This window comes from Asterias amurensis, chromosome 1 (genome assembly GCF_032118995.1).
Source record: "Asterias amurensis chromosome 1, ASM3211899v1".
Classification (NCBI taxonomy): Eukaryota; Metazoa; Echinodermata; class Asteroidea; order Forcipulatida; family Asteriidae; genus Asterias; species Asterias amurensis.
In genome coordinates, this window is record NC_092648.1 from 37,110,390 (window position 1) to 37,133,615 (window position 23,226).

The following is a 23,226-nucleotide window of genomic DNA, read 5'->3' on the forward strand; positions in this document are numbered from 1 at the left end:
TTGACAATTCAGAAAAGTTTTGTTACTCTCCATACTTATTGTAATGTAACCATACAACCTAATAGTTTTATACAGTCATTCTGTACACATTAAGACTACAGCCATTACAACGTCTTGTATTTATTAACTTATGATGTAACATAAACCTCATGATATGAGAGTATTGTAATGGGGAGAATAAATTAAACAAATCATTACAAAACAAATGTGTCATTTCATTGTTTGAGCTTACGTCAAATGCCATCCGTAGTCATTCTACATTGACTAAAGGTACACAAAGTTTTGTTTTTTTTAACTTCAAAAGAGATAAAAATATTATGAAAGTTAATTAAAAGGTGAATATTGACCTTTGACCTAACCGCTGTACCGCATGACCAACCTGTACATTTTTGCTGCCAACTTGTATCTTCCATGCTTTATCCCATTATAATTAATACTAGAGAGTTAACAAACTGTTCAGAACCATTCAACTGCACCATTAAAGTGGTGGCACAACTTACTAAGCAGAGTCAGCGCTTACTGCATGCATTACATGAAATACTGCAGACTGGCATAGTGAATCTAACAGTGATATTGATTGGTCAGACAGTAAGAGGGTTGACTGTGTACTGTGTAGATGCATTCACCACATGATATCATATTGCAGCCTGGCATAGTACATCTTACATTTAAAACTACAGTGGGTGATATTGAATGGTCAGACAGTAAGATGGCTGACTGTACTGTGTAGATGCATGCTTCATGCTAGCATAGTGAATATAACAGTCAAAACCACAGTAAGACGGCTGACTGTGTACTGTGTAGATGCATGCACTATTCAATTTTCTATTGCAGGCTGACATGTTTATCTATCAGTCAAAATCACACTGGATGATGTTGCATGGATTAACAAAGATTAGTCTGCATAGCTCTCGGAGTTGAGACACTGCTCTGCTTTAGGTAAGTCCTAATTGTGTTACAAAATTGTAAATACAATGTTCAGATAAATTGGACGATTACAAACCCCTCTGATCATTATGGTTAGCCATCTTTGTTTTCTTTGCTCAAACCAATTTAGGGCCGCATCCAAATGGGAGACTTATGAGACGCTGGCGGCAGCAGACATGGTCTTTTTTTGTGGGTCAACATGCGTGCACATGCTCAGTGTTGCACCCGTAGGTCTGAGCATGTGCACTACTAGGGAGAACTGTGAAAAAGGACCATTCAAAAGTCTCACATTGGCAGCTATAGCTAAGGTAAACAGTGTTGCTTTGGACGAACCATAGTTAATGCATGATGCCAGGGAAACCTAGCCGTAGCTATAGCCGCTAATCGGACTCGGCATGACCTAACCTCATTCCCACAGGTTTGTCAATCTTGGCACATAATTTTAGTCAGCAAGGCTTTAAGTGAAATATGCTTACATTGAAAGCATGGAACAGCCTGCTACCAAAAGCGGCGCTTTTTCCTGACTGTATTAAAGCAGAACTATTGGAATGGTCCTGGTGACAACAAATTTACACTGGTTGAGATTAAAGGTATTGGTAAATAATTTGATATTGCTGCTTCATGTATATGGAATTTAATTTACTTTCTTTGCAGCCACTTCAAATACTTGTTTCTGCCGCTGGTTTTGATTCTGCCGATGTTTTTGATTCTGCCGATGTTTTTGGTTCTGTCGATGTTTGTGGTTCTGTCGATGTTTTTGATTCTGCAGATGGTTTTTTCTCTTCTGTTATTGAATCCAAAGCATTGGAACGCAGCTTCTTGTATCTCTCTCTTTCCTGTAAATCAAAACATGAAAAGATTCTTCACTCATTTACCTAGAGAAGGTGGAACAAACACTTCCACCAAACTAAAGGATTCTGACAATTCCATTTACACAATATTGTGACTGTGCCATGCTTACCATTTCGGACTCAACAGGTAACCTAAAATGCACACTTCACTGTACAACACATAGGGACATTGCGTCCCAAATTTGCGTAATGCAGCCTATTGTGTTGATGTTATTGCTGGGTTTGGGCAACAAGGTCAAAAGATGTTTTTTTTAGGGAAATTCATTTTCTATTGTCATCCTGTAATTATGTGAGCCAGTTTGTTAGATGAGGCATGCTTTACATGGTTTACAGTAAATTTACATCATACTAAGTAAAGAACTTCAGTAACGTACCTTTTTGGAAACTGAAGCTTTCACTTTCATGAAAGCTGACTGAAAATTGTCTGCAACTACCACTATACGTTTATTGAATACACCCCTCTCAGCTGAATCACCCCTCTGGCCAGTCACTAATGGTACAGTCCGTAAGACTTGCCTTAGAGCAGCCATTGATGCCTCTCGTACCAAAGCTGCCAAGTCAGCACCACTGTGAAAAAAGGGGGTTTTACATGAATAAAAATCACTGTTTTAGAATGAGAGAATTGAACAAATGTTTTGATTGCTTAGGCATAAGAATGTGGGTTCGAATCCTGGCCCAGCCAGTCACCCAATTGTGTCTTTGAGTAGGACACTTCTTCTCTTCACCAAGGGGTAAATGGTAGGCCTGGGCGAATAATTTGAATATCCAGTTAACGGCGAATAGGTTTTCCTATCCGTAACCGCGAATGCCTTTTTTTTCTTAACCGGATATAAGGGGCGCGAATACCGACATATAAGCCGGATAGTTGTGTAATTACAACCAAGTAACCGGATAATCCTACTATCCGGGATCGTCTGGGCGACAACTGATAGGAATGTTTTGTCTGAATCCTTATGAAACTTCTATTAAGACAGCATAAATTAAGTACTCAGCTAAGCTCACCTCCGCGAAGAGTTAAAACAATGACATTTCTGACGTAATTTGTTCAAAGATTACGAAAGTTTTCCTTCACGTAGAGTCAATCACGATCAGAAGAAAAAGCAAATCGCCATCTTTAAATTAGATCTGTTTTTTTGTTGTTGAATGAACTGAGTGACACTGTCTAAAACAAATATCAATCCGCTCATTCACAAACGAACAGCACCCTCTAGCGACCAAAAAAGTGTGTGTTTTTTCAAGTTTTTTTTTTAGCGTCCTCTAGGGCGGGAAAAAATATTCGAATATCCGAGTAAATTTCGGACAGTTGGCCAGCAGTAGCACTAGTTAATGGGTACCTGTCAGGGCAGACATGGTTCTTGTGATTATAGCTTGATGAGCTACGTTAAAAATAGCAAAGGCTGTATACTCTGAAGGGATCCGACTTTTAAGGAATCAAATAACATTTCCAATGTACTACTGTTCAGATACTACGAGGGTCATACCATTGACCATTAAATATACCCCACCATGCAATGCCTCAAATCCTATATTAAATATATCAAAACTCCTTACGTGAATCCATCACATCTGTGGTCTTTCCCAATGTCATCCAAGTTTACATCGTCTGCTAATGGAGGTTTACTACCATTCTAAAATCAAATCAGAAAAGAAGAAAAAAAATTGTAAAAGGGCTGGTACAACATGATATTCACTGATAGATCTTCAACCAGTTATAATGTATTTTTTAAAAATTGTATTGACCAAACCAACAACCAACAAGCAGCCAATTAAAGGAAAGGGATAACATACGCAAATATTCGTACATATACGTCTATGTAAATCAATTAAATAAAACATCTTTGGAGCTAACATAAAAGCAACTATTACAAATACTGCCTCACTGTGGAACTTTTCATGTGTGTCCTACATACGCACGACATCCACTCTGTTTAAATACAAGTTAATTCACATTTGTCTACATTCTCATGTTCACTCTTTTTGTTATGTCTTTTGAGAATTTGTCTTGCTCTTTATTCTACTGCTGCGGAGTAGATTTATATGAGTTCAGGAAACTTCTCAACTGTCCTGCTTATTAACTACAACCGGTGGAAGGTAGGATATCAGCCAGGACTTCTACTCTCGCTTAGGGGACTTCTCGTTAATAACTTCACTGGCGCAGAGTGAGCTCTTAATTGGCCTCAACATTTTGACTAGCTTGCTCTAGTCATTTTCACGAGCAAGTAAATACACACATGCTGTTACCGCAAACCAAATATAACTTGATACTTTATAATGCCTCAAATCCCACATTTTGTTATTTCCTTGTCGACTTTCCATTTTTCTTGTAGCGTCATCATTGAGTCGCCATTAATGGCCTGATGATAAATATATATATATATATGTATTTATAATATCCCTCATGAAAAGTGCCAATACGCCTCTCTTAATATTTATCGTGAGTACGTCACAATTCTAACCCAAAACGAGGCCATAGGTGCAGCCACTGCAAGTGGTGGCAGACGTTCGCCTATGGCCTCATTTTGGGTAAGAGAGGCGTCTAAGTGCTTACATTCTTTCAAAAAACAGGTCAAATTTGTTGGATTGAGTTTTTTAATCTACAGTTGTATGGCTCCACTATATAAAATATTACCTTTGTAATAGTCTTGAGAATTGCTACTCTATCATCAGGGCTTGGTATTCCTACATATAACGTCTTATCAAGACGCCCTGGTCTTAGCACTGCTGGATCTATAATATCTAAACAAGAATAGAACAACAAGATTTATCAACTTGAATTCTATTTAGAAACACTGTTTCTTGAAAAATCTTTAAAAGTCTTTAAACTAATCAACCACAAGGTAAAAATTATTCTTTTCACTAGTTGGCACAAAAAGTCTTTCATTGAGAAAAGATTTAAACAGTCCAATTGAAAAATTGTAATGTTTTTTTAATGCAAAAATGCATACAAAAATATTATAGTTTTAGAGTCAGAAATGGCTAACACTTGTGCACGCAATCATTGAGCATTTACAGCTTGACCCCCCAAGCTTACAAAAAGGAATGGGACAAGAGACTGAATAGAAGTAAAGCTCAGTTGCTGTGTTTGTGAGAGTAGCTTTTAATTATTTTCAAGATTGTCCAAGTGATGCCCAAGCTTATGCCCCAGGGCATTGTGGGTAACAGTCTTCAGAGCAAAACTCCTTTAAGAATGAATGGCAAATCAACAATTGGGGTAGGAGAGAGAAGTTTTTCAGAGCGCAGCACCAAGGCTTTGAACTCCCTACCTGAAACTGAAACTTTCAAAATCACTTGGCATTTTCAAGACCAGTTAAAACAATTTGCATAAAGAAGCACTTTGTTAACTTTGTTCTCTACTTATGTGATTCTACTTTCTTTTTTTTGTATTTGGTTGTTTTTTGCAGAGCCATGAGTGCCACTTGCGGCGGATACCGCGCTTTAAAACTTTCCATCATTATTGTTATTCTTACCTGGTCTGTTGGTTGCACCAACGATAAAGACTTGTTTCCTTGACTCTAATCCATCCATCTCAGTCAACAGTTGGTTCACAACACGAGCACTGGAACCAGACTAAAAATATAATCAACAACTCTCAGTTTTTGAACAATGAGATAGTGTCAACAATTTTAGTTCCCCAACTCATGTTTAGTGCTTAGACTTAAAGAAGTAATATCCAATGTTAATTACTTAAGTGAGTTGGCAATTCATTAACAAATTAGTTGATGATCATATTTGTTATACCAAATAAATTTAAACATAGTAATGTTGAGCTTGAGTCTATTTGTAAGTGACATCCACGATGTCAGCCATGAATTACCAAGACAACATAACAAGTGTGAAAAGTTGATCACAACAACCAATAGAGAGTGCAAGTCCCACACCTTGTCAGACACTTTTGGGAACCTTTGGTATCATAATCATTACTTTATTGCGAGAAGAACAAAATCAGTGGCCTAAACACAAGACTTTAACAGTCTTTTGATAATCTTAACTTTGCAACAAGCCGAAAAGCATGCAAGAATGGCCAAACAGTAAATAATTTAATTCAATAATGGTTAATTCTTTAAAAACACAAATTCCCCAAGTTGCCCAAGGGACAAATACAGAAAAATATACAGGGAATACAAAATGTTAAAACATGATAGATTTACAAAATTACAAAAATATCAAAATCTCTTTAAAAACAGTAAATTTCCAATGTAGATATAGATACATAGATGCACTTTGCATTCTTAAGGTTCTATCTAAGAGTTTTATGTTCTTACCTCTGGTGAATCTGATCTCTTTGGACAAAGAGCGTCCAACTCATCAAAGAATATAACGCAAGGAGCTGAGTTCCTGGCACGATGAAAACACTGTCGAACAGCTCGCTCACTCTCGCCAACATACTACAATGAGTCAATGTCATGGCAGTCAGATTCAGTGATTACTTGTTTTATTCCAAAAGGAATATATGGCTGGACCATTGGGAAGGGTTAGAACATTATTTACAATTATGCAAATGAAATTTACTTCATGACAATAGGGTTAGCAAAAATGAAAATGCTGGCAGCATGCTCAAAGTTTAAGAATTGAGGAAAATAAACAGGGAACAAAAATCAAACATTTTTTCTCATGATATTGAAAAAACGAATCTTCTGTATTACTAGTGACAACCAACCCACCAAGCAGCATGCTCCAAGAACACCTAAAACCATCTAATAATATATATTGCAGACAGATTTCAGCCCAAATTTAACAAATTTTGCTTCTAGAAACTTATCATTACTTAATTTGATTACCAAAAATGAACTTGCACAAATTCCCTGACAAAACATCAATTTTAAAAATTGTTTTCATTAAATTGTGGTAATATAGTTTGATGAATATTTCACATGTTGGTTTAATCCATACTGTAAATTGAAAACTTGAGGGACATAAATGAATTGACTCTTCTAGAAACACAATGGGCAGTCTGGTTGGCCTAGTAGTATCTTGTCTCGCCCTCTACCTCCGGGACCCTGGTTCGAATCCCACCGGGGGCAATAAGTGGATTGGGTTTTGAATAATTCTCTAGGTTTTCTTCCCACATCTCAAACTGAAACTTCCTTCCTTGTCTTCTCTCCCTTAAGATCCTGGCTAGTACTGTGATTAAGTTCACTTTTCTGAGAGTTCTTGGCTTCACAATCACAATTGATAAAGAAAAGAAATGATGTGGGAAGAGTAGACTTACCATATTCATCAGTTCAGGACCTTTGACCGATATGAAGTTAATTCCAGACTCATTGGCAATGGCCTGTTGAAAACAACATCAAATAAAATGTTCCATTTTGTTAGCGATAGTACCCGACCTCTTTTCTTTCAATAAAATCAAAGATTGATTGGACAAACATACAAAACATAATAATCCTGTCTCCTGTGTCAACTAGTCTAAGAATAAATTATCATATTTTATTTAGGACATATTTGTAAATTTTCAGTGTGTACACAGACAACATTTTGCTACCAATATCATTATTACAAGCAACATTTTTAACAATTTTTAATGTTCCTCCAGAATCTAAAACTTAGTTTTTGTTCCCGTTTCGTAAAAGAAAGCGTCGTGGCTGAGCAGTCTGGATTTAAGTTCTGATGATTTCACTCGAGTCCTGAACCATAATTGTTTCACCCTTTGGATGGGACGTTAAGCTAAGAGTCCTGTGTGTTGTGTAATAGACTGTGCAAGTCTTGCGCGCACCGGAGCGAGAAAACACGACAACTGAAGAACTTTATTTTTTTGTGAATCAAATCTTTGCTTTAATTCATTCTTAATGCCGAATCTGAACAACAAAAATACACATTAGAGCTTGTTTAATTAAGTTTTAGCTTTTTAAACAAATACACAATTATCGGTTAAAGTCTATGTATGGACACAAGTAAAACTCTGGGACAAGAATGTTTGTTTGATTTTAAATGTTTTGAAACCCCTTTTGTAAATCTACGCCCGAATGTGAAACTACTGAAAGCTGGTTTATACGCGGACGCACGATGGTCGCAAGGGCGTTAGATAAACGCGTGACGCATATTAAAGAGGAAGCCGACGCCCAAGCAACCAATGAAAAGGCTTTCCACCCCGCGCGGCCAAAACAAGCGTCTGCGTAAGTTTCTTGATCGGAGATGGGCACAAATTCTTAATTTTTTACAACACACCTGACCTGAGGTCAAGTTTAAATATCGGTTTGTCTTCGTTATTTTGTTGACTTTATTTTCACTTTTATATATGTTGTTAATTAGTATTACATTTTTAACAACATATGTCATTTTTATGGTCATAAACTATATTAGACTAAAGTAATGAACAAAACAAAATCTCCCCAACGTAAATCTCCATAAGGTTGGGACCACAATGGTCCCGGAAGTTCAAATCCGCGCGAGACTTGCACAGTCTATACTTGTAAACAAAACAGTACACTTATTGTTGAGAGAAGGGGTTTGCCCAAGTGCCTTTGGCATGACTGGCTGCAGATTGTGTGACATCAATTTGCAAACTTTCACAAACTACTATAAAACAAGTTTCAGAATTAATATATAGATCTGCACATATGTCATAAAAACACTGTACACTTTGCGATATATAAGAATTGCACTATTCAGATTTCTTACCTTTGCAAGTAATGTTTTTCCGCACCCTGGGGGACCAGCTAGCAGGATACCGGGTGGGTTTGATAGACCTAGGGCCTTGAACGCTGCTGGATTTCTTACTGGTGCCTAAAGAACAAAGTAGCAGCAAAAACTAAAACATGTGTTTGAAAGCTAACAGTCGTCAAATCAGTATGCCTTTATAGACTGTGCAGGTCTCGGCTTATTTCAATGCTTGGACCTGTGAAACTGCACAATTTTAATTCCTTCAGACTTTCAAGCAATCTAAAGAGGCTCTCAGAAGTGTTACAAAGGTTTGAATTTGTAATCAATAACTTAATTTAACTTAATTTAATTTAATTTAACAAAATTATTTGTGGGTGTTTTACCAAAGAAATCATAAGATAACATTGTCTACTACAAACCCATCTCATTCCTTCAAAATAAAACATAAACCATAATATTTTTAAAACATAATGACACAAATGCTGAAAGGACAAATAGATAGGAGTAGTATAGCAATTTGATACTTAGTTTAAACATGCCTAATTAATAGGCATTTATGTAATAAATGCCTAAAAAGTAGTTAGTGGTCTGACGTCTTGACACTACCTGAGTCTTTCTCTAAGGCTAAATGATACAACAAACATAAACAGGTATACTCGTGTAGCACAAGCAGTCAAGTGGAAATAGATGATAGATATGAAAGCACACAGAGAAAGCAGGGGATGAATAACTTTAATAAATGCCTATTGCTAGTATCATTTTGTTGGCAATACCTAAAAAGTCATTAATGGACTTTAAACAAAAATTACCAGAATTGCCATAGTGAGTTCCTCTCTAATGGAATGCAGAGCTCCGATGTCATCCCAAGTCACGTCTGGTATTGTAGCAAAACCTTCTCGTTTAGCTGAAGGCTGGACGTTGGGTAATGCTTCCTAAAGACAGGATTGATTATTGTCAGAATAGTTAATTGATATTGGCACTCTGAAAGCTCACTGATTGCAAGTGAAATAAAATTACCTGACAAAAAAAGTAACTATTTTGAGATTTTTCCACAAAATGCATGTTTTGCCAACTTCGCGGCAGCTAAATAAACTCCAAGCAAGGAACACTCCTGTAGCACACAAGTTAATAATAATAATTATAATAATAATGCGTTCTTGTTTAGTTCTTATACAGCACTTGATCACAACGGATCAATGTATCAAAGCACTCAGTACTTTTTTCCCATCAAGATATGTGGAGCAACATTTTGAAGATCTTATGTAATTTTTCAAAACAATGTCTGACAATCTAAAATAAAATCAAGGGAAATTTGAAAAAGGGACTGTATTTCTTGTTGGAGTTTGCCTGGAGCTGGTAACATGTAATTGCCTCATGTAGCAAAGGCACTTAAGTAATGACATTGTGTTTTACTGACCTCAAAATCTTGCATCATAATGTACAACGCCTCCAGTTGGTCATCAGTAAAAGGGGGTTGTTCCTTCAACCAGGTCAGAACTAGGAGAGTCAAATTGATTTTATTTATTTCTTATTTACCCTTTGGGAAACCAGAGGTGCCAAGCAAATACAAACACATTAAAATTGTAAAATCATGTGATGGGGTTAAACATTTATTATTTTAACCCTTCCATGCACCATTTATTTGAGTGATAAATTGATCACATATACACATTAACTTTTTACCTGTTTCTTTTACAAATGGGGACCCCTGACAAACAAGTCACAATAGCACAAAAGAGTCCTGTTTTCCATTCTGAAAACTGTTTGGCCATGCAGTCTTTATTTTTATTTTTACTACTAATTTTCTGAAGGGATTTAAACCAGTCGCTAACTTTTCATTTTTACTCCTAATAATTGAAAACATATGTAGCAGTTTGGTACAAACCTGAGTGATATGATGATTTGGAGTCTATGACCTCATCTGTATTCATCTGTGTGGTATCTGGACTCGTTGCTCTGATAGATAATGCATCCTGTGTGTTGGGGTTCTGGCTGTTTTCAACTGCATCAGGCGCCTGAATAGCGGGTACACTATCTGCAGGTTGGGTTGTCTCTGATTGGTCGTCTGTCGGCACTTCTTGAAGATTCTGGAATATTCTAGAAGGTGTGATTGTACACAATAGTTTAAACTCTTGTCAGTGTGTGGCAAACTCCTCTTGATTAACATTGAGACTGTCTTACATTCAAGGTGTTACGTTTAAGAGGATTTTTCAGACTCTCTACATCACTAACAATTTGAATCCAGAGTCTTGTATTTCTTCCCTCGATGGAAAGTTAACATCATGATGTAGAATTTGAGGTTTTGCTTGATGGAAATTAATTTATCATTTTAAATCTTTTGGGTACACCATGCACTAATCTCATGTAGGAAGACGTGTTAGCTCTGAAAGGAGCTGGTAAGTACTTTGCTCTCAACATTTTGACAAGTGTGCTCTGGTTGTTGACATCTTTCAAGAAATTTGCAAGACAAGGAAAGATCTATGAAAATGCTGCAATCAAGATAATTATTATAACTTACAGCTCTGTATAATGTTAAAAGTAGAAAGTATTGTAAGAATTCAATCTAACGGTTATTGTGCTCAAGGCAAATATTCAATCTAAGGATTATTACATAACTAAACTGTGTATGTAGATGCAATCACAATGTGGATTATTGAATGGTCAGACAGTAGGAGGGTTAATGAATTGATGTGATCTTTACACACATTCACAGTATGGGTAAAACCAATATTTTTTTTCTCCGATTAAGGTATACAATGCTTCAAACTCATCAGTGTATGGGTTAAACCAAATAACATTCTTTATCCCAGATACAAATTCAGCGTCTATTACCAAGATGAAATCTTGTTTTTGAATGGATGACAAATCCAGATGTTTGTACACGACAACAAGTTCTACCTCCATCTTACCTATTAACAGCACACATAGCAGCCTCCCTGCATAGTGACATAAGATCAGCTCCAACATACCCTGGTGTGAGCGATGATAGACTTACATAACTAAAGTCTGATGACAACTTAAGATTTCTGCACAACACTTGTAATATCCTGAACAAAACAGTGTGAAACAAGTTTGTAAATTTTAGGGTTACAGGATTGATAGTTATAAAAAAACCTATGTGTCACTGAAGTCTACTGATTTACTCTTCCTAAAGTTATTAATGTACTTTCCATTTAAGGAAATGAGATGGTTGACTTCTTCAGTTAACCTCTTTTACTCAGCGCACCTCCAGTAAGAATAAGTCTACCTGTATCTACTCCAAACGTAACATTTTTGTTTTGTATCGTACCTTTCCCTTTCCTTCTCGCCAGGAATTCCTAGACAGATCTCGCGGTCAAATCTTCCAGCTCTCCTCAAAGCAGGATCGAGGGAGTCTGCTCGGTTGGTTGCTCCAATCACCAACACATGCTGTGGACTTGCGCTTAGGTCTGAAATATTGACAAATAAAAGTCATACATGAAACAGTGGCACAGCTGTTTGTCTTATGTCAAAATACTTACCCTTTTGGCCAACATATGCAGTAATTAGAGTCTTTGTTCTCTGATACGGACAAATGAAGTCATACATGAAACAGTAGCCTGGCTGTTATCAAAATACTTAAGATATCAATATAAATCACAAGGGAAACCGACTGGGTAAATTTTGAAATGATTTTTTGGGGTTGAACAAAGAATTGACTAGAGTGGGATTCGGAGCAATGACCTCCGGATTAACATCCGGAGGTCGTTGGTTTGAATCCCACTCTAGTCAATTCTTTGTTGAACCCCCAAAATCAAAATACTTAAGCTACATTAAAACATGCAGTTACTTGGTTTTCTGCTTGAGTTTTGCTTAGAGAGTAGACAAAATACATTTCCTGGCAGGATCAACACAAAATACTCGCTAAGAAAACTGGAAATAACCTTAACAATAAAAAGCTCATCCCTTATGAATCTAGAACTTGTTATAAGAGAATAAAACAGAGGTAATGTACAGTAACACTACAGACAGAAAAAAATGGATGAACATGCAAGTAGTTCTTGAAAAACACAAGTGACAAACAAACATATTGAGCAAATAAAAAATAAAAACAATTAAAAGATAAGTGGAAACAATAAATGGATCAATGAATCCCTGATACTGACCATCCATACATGATAATAACTGAGCCACTATCCTTCTCTCCATTTCTCTCTGTGCTGTCTCTCGTTTAGGAGTAATGGCGTCAATTTCATCCAAGAATAGAATACAAGGAGCTAAACCCTGGAAATAAATAAATATATCTCTTTACATATATTGAGCAGAAATGTGGAAAAATGGTCTTATTAAGAGTACGTGAATTCAAATCTCAACCTCAGGTTGGTCAAGATACTTGTGCCATTATGCAAGACACTTTACATCAACTGCTTTGATTTTCAGATGGGATGTTAAGCAGTAAGTCCTGTCCGTTGTTCTTAGTGTTTCCATCTTAGTTGCCTTTGGATTTCTTACTGCAGACTTTATCACAAGTGCTTACCACCAGTGTTGTAGGTCTCAAGACCTGGTCTCGGTCTCAAGACTGTTTTTGCGGTATCAGGTCTCCTCTTGGTCTCGGACTCCAAAAGTCTCAGTCTCGGAAGGGCAAGTAACAGGAACATTGGTCTTGGTCACGGATGTCAAGGTCTAAATCTTGTTCATGGACTTCCAGGTCTTTACTACAACACTGCTTAATACACATCAGTTTAAGAATAAAACTAAAATCCTAAACTTACCAAAGCTTCTTCAAAAAGATCTCTGATGTTTCCCTCTGATTCACCAGAAACACCGGACACAATTTCAGTGGAAGCTATCTTCAGGAATGGAAGCTCCAGTTCCTAGGTTTGGAAACAATAAATTATGGAAAATTTTAAAACCCCGATGACACAGCTCCAACTTCATCTAAGGCTTCCTTAGGGATTTCAAAACTCTTCATTAAAAAACATAGTTAAATTTTGACTTTGAAAAAAAATTGTCACTTGTAAACTTTTCTTGTTGACTTACCCCAGCAATATGGCATGAGCCAGTAGGGTTATACCACACCCTTTGGGGTCTATGAAGCAATACACCCTTGGGTGGGGTAACCCCTTGGTGGGGTAACCCCTAGTTACTAAATGATTGACTTACCCCAGCAATGGCATGAGCCAGTAGGGTCTTACCACACCCTGGGGGTCCATGAAGCAATACTCCCCTGGGTGGGGTAACCCCTAGCTGTTGATACACCTCAGGGTGACGCATGTGAATCAGTAACTTGCACACAGCCTAACGTTAAAAATAAGAACGGAAAAGGTTCAATTCAAACAGTAATTGATTCCAATTTAATCCGATGAGATCTGAAGTTCGTTTGTAGAGCATCTTCATGAGATGATTCAAAGTGTTTGGAGAACAGACCGATCAATAGGTTCCACATTGTAATGAATTGAAAAATCAGAACTATGATTGTGTGCTTTTATATTCTCTTCCTTATGGAGACCGAAAACAAAACAGAAAATGGGAAACAAAAGGTCTCATCATAGGAGAATTCTATGGGGTGATCTACAAGGAAATTTGTGTACAAAATCTATGAGAGGTTTTTAACTACAGGGACAAAAGAAAAAGCAAAAGGTGTTCAAAGTCTGACACACAAATCTCCAATTTCAAATTGAAAACGAGCTGTCATGAAACCAAGGTCAAATGTCATCCCTCTGCTTACTGCAAGTGAACAATTTGCACATACAGAAGCTGAAAAATCCACACTTAATATACCCACCAGGGCCCAATTTCATAGAGCTGCTTAAGCAAAAAATTTTGCTTAAGCAAAAAATTCATTGCTTAGTAAATCAGATTACCGGCCAAGACTCCACTCAATTGTAATGCTAAGTAAACAACAGCTTAATACTAGTCATAAGCAATGTATATGGCAGGAAATTTTGGCCAGTAACATGCGTAAAATAAGCGAGCTATTTTCGTGCTTAAGCAAATGTTTTGCTTAAGCAGCTCTGTGAAATTGGCCCCAAAAATTGATGCTTCAAGCCTTTCTCTATGCTTCAAGTTATGGATAGCATTCTTCGCTTGCACAGATCTGTGGAGCTTAATCTGTAACCACAGAATTCTACGCAAGTGATAAGCAGAGCCATGAACTAAGTCATATAGTGTGTATTTGGCTTTTACATTCCACTGGCTGAGACTTATTTGACCATTGCTGCTGCTAAGCAGTTCCCCTGAATGACAAAGTCTTACACATTTAAATCACATACTTGCATCATTTTACTTATGAGATTAAATTCTAATTAACTCCTAGATCATGTTATGCTTACTTGGTTAAGCAGCAATCAGACTTACATGTAATGTTTTATCATTGCCTCCAATGTCGCTAAAAGTTACTGTAGACATTTGAGGTTCCACAACTGGGGGAATAAAAATAGTTTGAATTCATTAACAATAAACAATCTTTTTAAATTAAACAGTTAAATGCCGCATTCTCTTTAGGAGAAAACAAGAAAAAAAGGCAGTGATAAAGTGAAGTGGTTTTTTATCTATTGACAGCCAAAGATCATGTGATATATAAAACTAGCTGCAAGGTGCATGAGTGACATGGCTTTACTCCATGATGGGGCATATCAGTCGAACAGGGAATCAGGTTGCCTCAGTAGTTTCTTTTCCTGCCTTTCCCCTATGTGAACCTCGGTTCAAACTCAACATTTTGATTGATGATATGCTCCGACAGGCTTGTATGCTTCGTTTTTGAAAGGGCATGGGCATCAAGGCATATTCTCCTTGGTAAAGGGCACCCTATAAGGAAATTGTAAATTTCTACTGGAGCTTTTCAAGGGCACCAAGGCAATGACCAGGGGCATGAGGGCAATCGCCTTTGTTGCCTATGTGAAATATTATGCCATCTCCGAGCATCTTAGTTATACTCCCACCATGCAAAGTTTCTACAAGCCTTACTCTTCTTCTTAGATTTACGTCCTTTTTCTGCTCCGTTTCCTCCTTTCTTCATCATGCTCTCCTCCTCAGTCAGTGTCTGATTGGATGATTTCCTCTTCTTGACAGATCGTTTCTTGGAAGTCTGAGGAGTGGAACTTCCTGATGGAGCTGGTGTTGATTGCTGAAATGTAAAACACAACAATCCAAATCACAGTTGTCAGAACTGAGGAAATATCAACAAAAGATCTTTTTAACTGTTGATAAGTGATCGATGACCGATACTTTCTTAGTCCTTGCATTTTTTTCTGCAGGATTCTGAGAGCACAGATCATAGTGTACAAATATATAATAGTTTGAGGGTAGATAGTTGATATAAACTACTCGAGGTATTAGAAGATGATAAACTAGTTCCCGAGATGAGCTGTCCATCTGAAATAATCTGTGGTATATTTGTTTTGCTAACTAACCTCACACTTCTCTAGTCACATGATTTGAATTATATGTGTTTCTCTTCACCGTGTAGTTAATAGTTGTCTCTTTGGGCAGAGACTATTCTGGTGATTGATTTAGCTTTACAAGCTGCATACTCCACAGGCAGCTAAGTTGAATGATGGAATGAAATAACTGGCTAAATGACCAGGGCCCGATTTCATAGAGCTGCTAAGCACAATTATTTGCTTAGCATGAATTTTTTGCCTAGATAAAAACAGGGTTACAAATCAAATTACCTTGTGATTTTGAGGATAAGCGAACAACAGCTGAATATTAGTAACAAGCAATTTGCAACAAATGGAAATTTGGTTGGTGATCCTATTTTATCAAGGAAGAAATTTCATGCTAAGCAAATTTGTGTGCTAAGCAGCTCTATGAAATTGGGCCCAGATAATAATAGTATGACTGTCAAACTCGATGGATGCTATCGCTACATTAAATTACAATATTATCAATTGTGCCAGACTAAATGAGACTAGTTATTGTACCTTGATAGGTACCCTTGGTAACATCATTTCCATCCTCCTTCTCGGTGGTTCAACCTCATCTACATCATCAGGCATATCCATTGAGAGATTGCCGAGCTCTACGCTCTCTTCATCTGAATCTACATCTTTGTGTCCGTCGTCCGGTCTACCAGGGGTTGTATCTGGGGTTCCTTTAAAGGTGTGTGGGGGGGGGCAATCAGATTCAATGATTAGATTACTGTAACTCTTACCACCCTAAAACCTTCAATTTTCAATCAATTCAATTTAAAATTCAGCTGCATGTTTTGTTTGATTGTTGGACTGAGGACTGCACTAGTATAAAAAGTGATTATGCTTCATAAGGAATCAGGCAAAACCACCAGTACATTTTTTCGCCTCTAGTTATCTGTGCAAATACTGAACCAGACGTAATTTGAGTTTTTATTAGACAATCAATGTATAAATCAGATGTATTACTCACCTGAGTAGTTTGGTGTGAGTGACTTCAGACCATAACTCGGTGAGTTTGCAGCGGATGATGGACCCTTACTGTAAAGTTTGCTCAATGCATCATTGACCATGTTATTGTCCTGACACACAAACACACACAGAAAGATGTAAGGTACAAACACATCGTACAAAGAAACCTGTTTTTAGACTAATTTCAACAAGTTAGCTTCTCATGTTCTCAGGTGTGATATTTGGTCCTCGGAAAACAGTAGGAACATTTCATTAAGTACAAGGGTTGACCTACATGTACATTTCATTATTGTGTAATCTTTACAAAATTTTCAAGGCTATTTAATCACAATTTTGCTGATTTTTTACCAAGGGTAAACAAATTGAAAATCAGACTTAAGTAGGAAGACAATTGTGCCAATGATCTTGAGAACTTTAGGAAAACACCGGATAATGCTTATGGTTTGTCCAGAACTTCAAGCACATCTTTGTGTTGTTATTTGGATGTTGAGTATTGGGGGACAATTAGACAATTCAGATTAAAAACAAATTATTATTTTTCTTCAATCCTTTCTAACCATGTCTCACACCTTAAAATAACTTAGTACTTTTCCTGTGAGGTGTGTTGGAGGGGTGGGTGGGGGGTGGGTGGGGGGTTTGGGGTGATGGATCAGCCAGGTAGAACATTCCACAAGATGTTTGTTATTCTCTCCATGTTTTAAGTAAGAAACTCTTACCTTTGATTCTTCATAATCATCAAGATCAGAGGAAAAACTTGAATCATCATCTGACTTCCAGGACTCAACGGTGACGCTTGTCTCTCTAAGAAATTACACAAGACAAACATTCCATTGGTTTGAGAAAAACCAATGATCAACATTCCTGATTCTTTAAACCAGATGGAAAGTGCTGTAGAAACTAACGATGCAGTTAATAAGCTGTGTTTATGAAGCATGCTTTACAGAGAAACCAAAAGTGCTCTACAGAGGAAGGAGAGAACAAAATCAAACGGAGATCAGATGAGTCTGAGAAGATTGAAATTAATTTTATCTTAAAACTGTGTATTCTTTATGAGGCGAGGAAATTGGGTAATTGATTTCTTTTATTTGATCAGACAGCTCAATTAGCACCAATAATGGGATGAAAAATAGGAGATGAAAAGAGACATTCAGTTTTAGATGTGGGAGGAAAACCCCAAATGGAAAAATACCCAAGAAATCAGGTAGGACTAAAAACCCAACCTACATGCAAGGCTCAGTCTGAGGTGGGACTCAAACCAGGGAAAGAAACCACTGAGCCAACCTGAAGGCTTCAGTCTGAGGTGGGATTCGAACCAGGTCCACAAAGGTGAAAGGCAGGGAAAGAAACCACTGAGCCAACCTGATGCCTTAGTGATTCTGTAAACTAACACTGTACACCAACGTTAAAATACAAGCCTCTGAAGAAAAGGGCTGGGAGTGGATTAAAAGGGCTGGGAGTGAATTGAGAAGCCTTTTGGAATTAGAGTTTGTGGAGATGTGGAGCGTGGGGGGGGCTACCTGTTTGTTTTGTCGTGTTTTCTTCTCTTAGTGAGATGTCTATGCTCTGCTGCATCAAGACTCGTCTGCTTTGTTTTCTGCTTTGAAATCCAATCACAAACTGTAAACAAAAACAAATCACAAACAAGTATTTGGTGTAAATAGCTTGTTTCCATATTTACATATTTATACCAGTGAAAACATTTCCAATAGGCTTATACAAGTCGATATAACAACCTTTAGGAAATTAAGCTAAATTATGTTGTTTTCTAGATAAGTATAATCCTGGTTGATCACTGTAGTACACCAGATTCCTCAAATTCTGGTGGCCAAAACATCAAAGTGTGGGTTCAAATCCTGGTTGTTACAATTTTGCCTTTGAGCAAGACACTTATAACAAAAATTGCTTTATAGTTTTCTCATCAGTCACCTTGGAGTAAATATGGACCTGGGAGGGTAGACATTGTTGATGATGCACTCATTCCTGGGGCTCATTTCCCATCAGGATATACTTACCTCTTTGAACTGATTTCCTGAATGCCAGTTTCTTTCGTCTTGTGTACTCCCTGGTTCAAAACAGAGGAAACATATACAAAACTATAGTTATTAATGAGAACTTGTTAACTTGTCAAGCCTGATGCTTCATTCTTGTATAATGTCAGAAAAGATTTTCCTCCAGGTGAAAAGAGCCCCTCTATGAAGATAATTGAGGTTTCTAGAGGAACACTTCAAGGGCCACTCAAGGAAAAGACCAGTGACATTGAGGTACTTGCCTCTGTTAAATGTCAGGCCATGCATGTCTCCTTGCAGATGCTGCCATTGCTGAGTGCAACCTAATCCAAGAAAATCAACTGGCTAATGAAAGGTCTAAGTTCTTCCAACCTGAGTGAGGGCATTGTTGGATCTTTAAATTTGAATTCAATGGGTAAATAAACAATAAATAAAAATAAAAGCAAGCTGTTGCCATGGTAACATACCTGTAGTTACGCTGCAGATTATCAGCAACTGATACTGAGTCAATGTAGCATCCTTGTGGACAGCTGTCAACGTACTGTCAACAAATTGGAAAGATAGACTAGGCTTAGTTGTGATAATCTTAACCCTCCATTCTGTGACCGTTGGTAGGATGGAGGGTAATCGGTCATAGAGACAAGGTGTGTCGTGGCCGAGTAGATAAGAACACCGAACTCAAGCTCTGGTGCTTCTGTTCAGCAGAGTGTGGGTTCGAATCCCGGTCGTGACACTTGTGTCCCTGAGCAAGACACTTAACTATAATTGCTTCTCTCCACCCAGGGGTAAATGGGTACCTGTGAGGGCAAAGATGGTTCTTGTGATTGATTTAGCCGAGTAGCGCATATTAATGTTGCACAGGCTGCATACTCCCCACCAGGGAGCTGAGATGGTTTAAGGAGTGATTTAAGGCCCAGTGACCAGGGGTAATAACGTGAAGCGCTTTGGGACGCCCTCCGGATGTGAAAAGCGCTATATAAAAACGGGTTATTATTATTATTATAAGGCTTCAATTCAACATTCAACATTATGCTCTAGTACAAAGCTCCAAATGTGAAGCCATCATTACTTACACAGATGATTTTCTATACCACATGTCAACACTGAAGCAGCATACAACTTCAGCGATTTCACAAATTAGTTTAAGTTTAATTGATCTTGTCTGCACTGCCAGCACACTCCAGCATTATTACTCCTAGAAGATGAGGTTCGTTCCGCTACCGACTCGTTGAAGATCAAATCTCATAGTTCTAGGAGTAAGCAGATGACTGAGCTGAACCGACCGTATGAAAACTTCATTTGTGATACAGATGAGATATAAATAAAAATACATCACAGTATTTATCTAACCAACACGCATTACAACTGAAGTACAACAACGTCACTAGCATTATTGTAAATTGTACTCAGTTGTACTTATTTATATAGCCGCCCCTTACTCCTAGAACTATAATGAGGCTCTTTGGGCTAATTGATATCCCGATTATAGTGGAGTTGGTGTGCACTACTGAACAAATACAGATACATAGGATAGTACTAGTAAAAGTAGTATAATAGTTAGTTAGTATAGTAGGAGTAGCCGGCTAGACTCAGCAGACTGAAACTTTTCTCTGAGCCTTCGTGGAAATAAACTTTGAATTACGAAGCACAGTTAGAATTTAGGATTGTGTTTTATTTGTGTTACTGCAGTTTGTGTCTTTCGCAATAAATAATACTATAGTGTTTTTTAGTTTGTATGTCACTTTGTCAGTGCTGGTCAGTGTATGTACGACGTACTCAATTACAAGTGAAGTGACATCAGTGCAGTTTGCATGTACGCTACTGCGCAGTACTGAGTAACTCCAGTGCAGTTACTCAGCCAGTAAAAACTTTCCTTCACGTGCAAGAAACCACCCTATTCGATCACAAAACAAATGACTGATTTGACAAACCTCCTGGACACGTCTGGCCAACTGTCTATCCCCGGTGTAAAACGGTCGTTTCGTTGTGTTTTCGTCGGCCATTGCTCGTTTCATATCTTTCAAAATTAACTGACCACCATCATCATCGACGACGACTATCAACACAAAACACGTGTATCAACAGCGCCATCTATTGACATTTAAAGGACAACCGGAATTTCCTCGACACAGCTGTTTTACGTGTCCACTGTCTCTTCAACCGGCAAAATGGCTACCGGGGTAAGGCTACACATGGACAGAAAAATAAATCCTCAATTATCTTATCCATCCTGTACATTTCTTACCATTTCACACTTCAGTTATCGAGTTAAATGTTTAAACTATCATCCTGAATAAATTTTTTATAAATTTTCTTTTCAGACACTGTACACCTACCCCGACAACTTTCGGGCCCAGAAGATCTTGATCGCTGCTAAATACAGCGATGCAAAGATCACTGTGGTGCAAGATCCACCGCAGTTCAAGTTTGGTGAGACAAACAAGACTAAAGAATTTCTGAGCAAGTTCCCGCTAGGAAAGGTGAGGTTTGTGACATTTATTAACAACAAAAATGCCTACGTTCCCGTGGGAAAATTTGTCTGTCCGGGTTTTAGACCCAACTCAACTGGGCGGTACTCCTTTTATTTGAATTTGTGAAGAATTGTAAAACAAAAATGGGGACCACAGATGTCAATTTGTTTAGTACAGCGCCCCAAGTTACTGGGTCCAGCCTGGGGCTGATTTCATAGCGGCTGACCAATTTTGTGCATACTCACGGTATGAATTTCCATTTCAATTCATAGAACGAACAAATTTCTGTATCCTGCCTCCTTTAATTTATTTCACAAATTTGACAAAAAAAGGAATATATCTCTTTTGAAATTAATTTTGGACTGCATGCTGTGCTGGCAGGATACAGAACTTTTTCCCAATTTTGTGAACACCGCCCCCCATTGGTGTAGAGTGATCATGGCGTTAGCCAATATTATATTTATCAAATAAGAAAAAAAATATTATTAAAAAATCAATAATAATCAGGGGTTGCCCTTAACTTTTTTTTCAACTGGCCAGCAGGACCAGTTGGCTTGATTTTTCGGATAACTTTCCGTATGGCGCCACCACTTTTTCACTCATTTTTACAAAAAGGGATATATCAATTAGGTAAATTAGATACTATATTATTTTATTTCGAACGAAAAAGTGGTGGCGCCATATGGAAACTTTTCCGATTTTTCACTGGTCCGCCAGGTTTTTGACTGGTCCGTCAATTTTTGTTTATTTTTTTTAAACTAAAAGTATATTTAACATCTATTATAAAAGTATATTGTTGTATACCAACTAATCGATTTCCGATCGTCGCTATTTCAAAATTCAACATGAATTGCAACATCAACTTAACTGCACTGGAAGCCATACTTTATTTATGTGTACCAAGTTATTGTGTTTGTAAGAGGGCTCACTAATTTGAGAGTATTTTTTCTTTTAAAATGTAAACAATAATATTATTAAAATTAATTTAAAAACAGTTCAAATTATTTGTCAGAGCAAATTGGACAATTTAATATGATCTTTATTTAGGTAGTTTTTTTAGTCCACGGTTTATCGAAGTATTCCCAAGTCAGAAGAATTTTTATATGAAAACAAATAAGTGTTTTACTTAACAAAAAAGAAAACACTTTAAAACCGACTGTTAAAAATATCATTAACTTTTTATGTATTGCCTTCAAATCTACCGGGGGGAGGGTTATGTGCGATTGCTCAATTTATTTTGTCATGTGTAAACATTGACTATTTGTACTTTTAATAAGTATTCATAAACATAATACATCATCCCGATAACCGAAGTTCCCAAAATCTTCCCACTTTCGTCCAGAAAATTACCCCCCCCCCCCCCCCAAAAAAAAGTAGACATCAAAATAGTTGAAACATCCATGAAGATTACATATGAGTTTTATGGTATTTTTTGTCAATCACGTGTATGGAATGGTCGGTGCCGTCGTCTGTTTTGTGAACAAAATTTTCATTTAAAAGCAGCAAAAACAACTGCGCCTTTGTTAAACCATGGAGGTATTGCATTCTAGAACCCAAGGTTTTTTTTAAATCAACCCGCAAAAAACCCCAAACAACCGCGCATTATATTGACCGATAAAACCATGGAGAAAAACTAGATCGCCACCAATCGCCCGCAAAAAAAGACAAGCCGCAAATAACAAAAAAATTCAGCAAAATCAGGACGGAAGAACCTTACTAAACACAATAAAAAACTCCTTTTTGCTCATCCTGAGTATCCTTACGTACTTGGTAATTTTTGTTGAATGAAGCCTCACCGTCTAGCTCGTTTTTCGTAAACACGCTAGACTCTTATTCCCGAACGGAAATCTGCTCCGGTTGTCGTCAACCATGCTGCTGACAGAATGTGTTTTGCTTTGTGGTCTTTTGTCAAGGCGATTGAAGCTAGTTTTGTAAGCTATCGCGTACTTTCACCAATAGAGGGCGTCTATTCCCACGCTATCGAATATTCTGAAACGTCCTCTAGTGTTCAATGTTTCTTACACTTCTT

General features: G+C 37.4%; 2 protein-coding genes across 2 annotated transcripts in view; one reads left to right on the forward strand and one right to left on the reverse strand.

The window, feature by feature from the left end:
- On the reverse strand, nucleotides 1–20,858 carry LOC139938849 (nuclear valosin-containing protein-like). Its single transcript, XM_071934492.1, has 25 exons — nucleotides 20,658–20,858; nucleotides 19,194–19,267; nucleotides 18,733–18,782; nucleotides 18,238–18,337; nucleotides 17,437–17,521; nucleotides 16,722–16,830; nucleotides 16,262–16,431; nucleotides 15,303–15,462; nucleotides 14,694–14,758; nucleotides 13,500–13,634; nucleotides 13,109–13,210; nucleotides 12,503–12,620; nucleotides 11,668–11,806; nucleotides 11,288–11,425; nucleotides 10,264–10,475; nucleotides 9,796–9,875; nucleotides 9,188–9,310; nucleotides 8,397–8,501; nucleotides 6,988–7,050; nucleotides 6,041–6,163; nucleotides 5,246–5,345; nucleotides 4,408–4,514; nucleotides 3,330–3,406; nucleotides 2,153–2,345; nucleotides 1–1,763 (listed from the first exon to the last, which is right to left on the reverse strand). Exons 1-25 carry the CDS (start codon nucleotides 20,739–20,741, stop codon nucleotides 1,587–1,589), a joined length of 2,889 nt encoding a protein of 962 aa, XP_071790593.1. The 5' UTR covers nucleotides 20,742–20,858; the 3' UTR covers nucleotides 1–1,586.
- LOC139938857 (elongation factor 1-gamma-like) overlaps nucleotides 20,773–23,226 on the forward strand; it is a 14,845-nt gene continuing 12,391 nt past the window's right edge. Inside the window, exons 1-2 of the mRNA XM_071934502.1 lie at nucleotides 20,773–20,906; nucleotides 21,048–21,206. Coding sequence (XP_071790603.1) covers nucleotides 20,895–20,906; nucleotides 21,048–21,206 — 171 coding nt within the window. The 5' untranslated portion in view covers nucleotides 20,773–20,894. The remainder of the gene's footprint in view (nucleotides 20,907–21,047; nucleotides 21,207–23,226) is intronic.